General features: G+C 33.9%; 1 protein-coding gene across 1 annotated transcript; it reads left to right on the forward strand.

Annotated features, from left to right (window-relative positions):
• LOC104092499 (uncharacterized) lies at positions 1-1,044 on the forward strand. The gene is made up of 2 exons (XM_009598109.1): positions 1-793; positions 926-1,044. Exons 1-2 carry the CDS (start codon positions 1-3, stop codon positions 1,042-1,044), a joined length of 912 nt encoding a protein of 303 aa, XP_009596404.1.
• Positions 1,045-3,710: the final 2,666 nt, after the last annotated feature.

Below are 3,710 nucleotides of genomic sequence, written 5' to 3' on the forward strand. Positions count from 1 at the left end.
ATGTCAAATTTATCAAAATTTGAATTTGTGGCACTTGACATCTCCGGAAAGAATTATTTATCATGGGTCCTTGATGCTGAAATTCACCTTGCTGCAAAAGCTCCTGAAAATACTATTATACAAGTAAATGAAGTATCAGACCAGGATAAAGCAAAGACTATGATTTTCCTTCGTCATCATCTCGATGAAGGGTTAAAGACCGAATACTTAACCTTAAAAGAACTATTTGAATTATGGAGCAGTTTGAAGGAACGATATGACCATCTTAAGGCAATGATATTGCCAAGAGCTCGATATGAATGGATTCACTTACGGTTACAAAATTTTAAAAATGTAAGTGAATATAATTCTGTTGTATTCAGGATAACTTCCCAATTTAAATTATGTGGGGAAATTGTGAATGATGAGGATTTACTAGAAAAGAATCTTTCTACTTTTCATGCCTCAAATATGGTATTGCAGCAACAATACAGTGAAAAGGGTTTAAAAAAATATTCTGAATTAATCTCATGCCTCCTGGTGGCTGAGCAACATAATACCCTTTTAATGAAAAATCATGAAGCAAGTCCCACTAGATCTGCACCATTTTCCGAAGTGAATATGGTAGCAGCTACTCAAAAGTCTGAAAGAAGACAAAATCATTATCGTGGTCGTGGCCATAGTCGTGGACGTGGACATGGACATGGAAGGGGACGAAATAATTTTCGTCATCATGGTGGAAATAAACAAGAGAACAATAAGGATCCTCAAAATAATCCTTTAAAAGTCAGAGTTAATATTGGCCACAAGTGTGGTATGAATTGTCATTGAGCACGTGTTTGTCGTACACCTGACCATTTTGTCAAACTATATCAAGCTTCCAATAAAAGAAAAGATAATAGTGTAGAGACACACTTGACTTTTTAAAATAATTATGATAAAGCAGGTCCCTTAAACAAATATGATGATGGTGAGGCAAATCTTACATATAAAGATGATGATTTTGGAGGCCTTGCAAATATTACTCATTTAGAAGCTGAAGACTTCTTTGAGGATATTGACTGAAGAAGTGATTATCTTATTGGGGAATAAAGCTTTAAGAAAAGTTGTTATTTTCATATTATGTCTTTATGTAGTTTGTTCTTCTTAGTGTACTTTCCTAAAGTATCATATATGCTAGTTTCTACATTCCTCGTGTAATTTCTAATGTTTCTTTTATTTATAGTCTTTCGTATTTTTTATGATGTACTTTTTGTTATTTATGAAGAATATGGAAATTCCCCAGTAGTCAGTTAGATCCAAGATCAATAAAGATTATATATGTCTTTTGGATAGTGCTATAACACATACTATTTTAAGAGATACGAGATATTTCTCTTATTTGGTGATGAATGAAGCCAATATTAATACAATATCTGGCAGTACAAAATTAATTGAAGGCTCAGAAAGAGCAAATTTATTACTACCCAGAAGAACAAATTTGGCTATTAATGAAGCATTATATTATAATAAGTTTCAAAGATATTCGCCAAAATGGATATCACATTGAGACTACAAATAATGAAAAGATTGAATATCTTTATATTACTACAATAAAGTCGGATAAGAAATATGTACTTGAAATGTTACCCGCTCTTTCCTCCGGCTTATATTACACAGGTATTAGCAGGATTGAAACACATGCCCTAGTAAATGAGAAGTTTACTAATCAAGATAATTTTATTATTTGGCATGACCGGTTGGGTCATCATGGTTCTACTATGATGCGTAAATTAATTGAGAATTCACATGGACATTCAATGAAAAACCAAAAGATTCTTCAATTTAAGGAATTCTCTTGTGCTGCATGTTCTCAAGGCAAATTAATTATTAGACCATCAACTATTAAAGTTAGGATAGAATTCCCTATATTTCTGGAACATATACATGGTGATATATGTGGGCTCATTCACCCTCCATGTGGATCATTTAGATATTATATGATTTTGGTAGATGCATCTACAAGATGGCCACATGTGTGCTTATTATCAACTCGCAATATGGCATTTGCGAGATTGTTGGCTCAAATAATAAAACTAAGAGCACAATTTCCAGATTATACAATTAAGACAATTCGTCTTGATAATGCTGGTGAGTTTACATCTCAGGCCTTTACTGATTATTGTATATCAACTGGGATAACAATTGAGCATTCGGTTGCTCATGTTCATAGACAAAATGGTCTAGCCGAATCATTGATCAAATGCCTCCAATTAATTGCCAGACCAATGCTTATGAGAACAAAACTCCCCATTTCAGTATGGGGTCATACTATTTTGCATGCAGCAATACTTGTGCGGATAAGGCCTACAAGTTATCATAAAGTCTCCTCATTGTAATTGGCTTTTGGTTAGGAGCCAAATATTTCTCATCTTAGAATCTTTAGTTGTGCGATATATGTTCCAATTGCTCCACCACAACGCACAAAGATGAGTCCCCAAAGAAGGTTGGGGATATATTTTGGGTATGAATCTCCTTCTATTATAAAATATCTGGAGCCTATGACTGGAGACTTATTTACGGCAAGATTTTCTAATTGTTATTTTGATGAATCAGTATACCCTACATTAGGGGGAGAAAATAAGCAGTTGATAAAGAAGATAGATTTGAATGTATTATCACTATCTCATTTAGATCCTCGAATAAATCAATATGAACAAGAGGTTCAAAAGATAATTTATTTGTAAAATATTGTAAATCAACTGCCAGATGCATACACTGACCTACCAAGGGTGACTAAGTCACATATTCCATGTTAATCCTCCAATTCGAGTTGATATCCCGGTAGGACAATCAATTAAAGCAAATGAATTTAAACCACGCTTGAAACGTGGTAGACCAATCGGTTCTACGGATAAAAATCCTCGAAAAAGAAAAGGAGTAAATGATCAAAGTGTTCATAATACGGAGGTAGTGGCTCAAGAAGAGCATAGAGACATAACAAATGATAAGACCTCAAGGGAGGTTCAGGTACCTGAAAATGATGAGAATGGAGAGATCTCAATAAGTTATGCCTCAACGGAAAAAAGATGAAACCGAAATATATTGTTATTAATAATGTTTTTGCTTATAATGTCGCTGTTGAAATAATACAACAAGATGAGGATCTTGAACCAAAATCTGTCGATGAATGTAGACAGAGAAATAATTGGCCAAAATGGAAAGACGCTATCCAGGCAGAATTAGCTTCACTTGCGAAACGTGAAGTTTTTGGGTCTGTAGTTCAAACACCTAATGGTGTTAAGCATGTTGGTTATAAATGAGTCTTTGTACTTAAAAGGAATGAGAAAATTGAGGTACAAAGATATAAGGCACGCCTTGTTGCACAAGGATTTTCACAAAGACCTAATATCGATTATGAAGAGACGTATTCTCCTGTTATAGATGCTATAACGTTCCGTTATCTCATTAGTTTTGCTGTCCATAAAAAGCTTGACATGCATTTAATGGATGTGGTTACAACCTACCTTTATGGCTCACTTGCTAATGATATATACATGAAAATTCTCGAGGGATTTAAAATGCATGACACACATAATTTAAAGTCCTGGGAAATGTTTTCAATCAAATTGCAAAAATCTTTGTATGGTCTAAAGCAATCAGGAAGAATGTGGCATAACCGCCTTAATGAGTATTTATTAAAGGAAGGTTATATAAATGATGTCATTTGTCCGTGTGTTTTTATAAAGAAA

This window comes from Nicotiana tomentosiformis, chromosome 1 (genome assembly GCF_000390325.3).
Source record: "Nicotiana tomentosiformis chromosome 1, ASM39032v3, whole genome shotgun sequence".
In the NCBI taxonomy this organism is placed as follows: Eukaryota; Viridiplantae; Streptophyta; class Magnoliopsida; order Solanales; family Solanaceae; genus Nicotiana; species Nicotiana tomentosiformis.

Excerpts from the sequence above, each read along its gene's own strand:
- LOC104092499 (XM_009598109.1), top strand. The coding sequence starts at position 1 with ATGTCAAATTTATCAAAATTTGAATTTGTGGCACTTGACATCTCCGGA. Across the intron at positions 794-925 it reads TAATATTGGCCACAAGTGTG|GTCCCTTAAACAAATATGAT; the intron begins GTATGAATTGTC and ends ATGATAAAGCAG.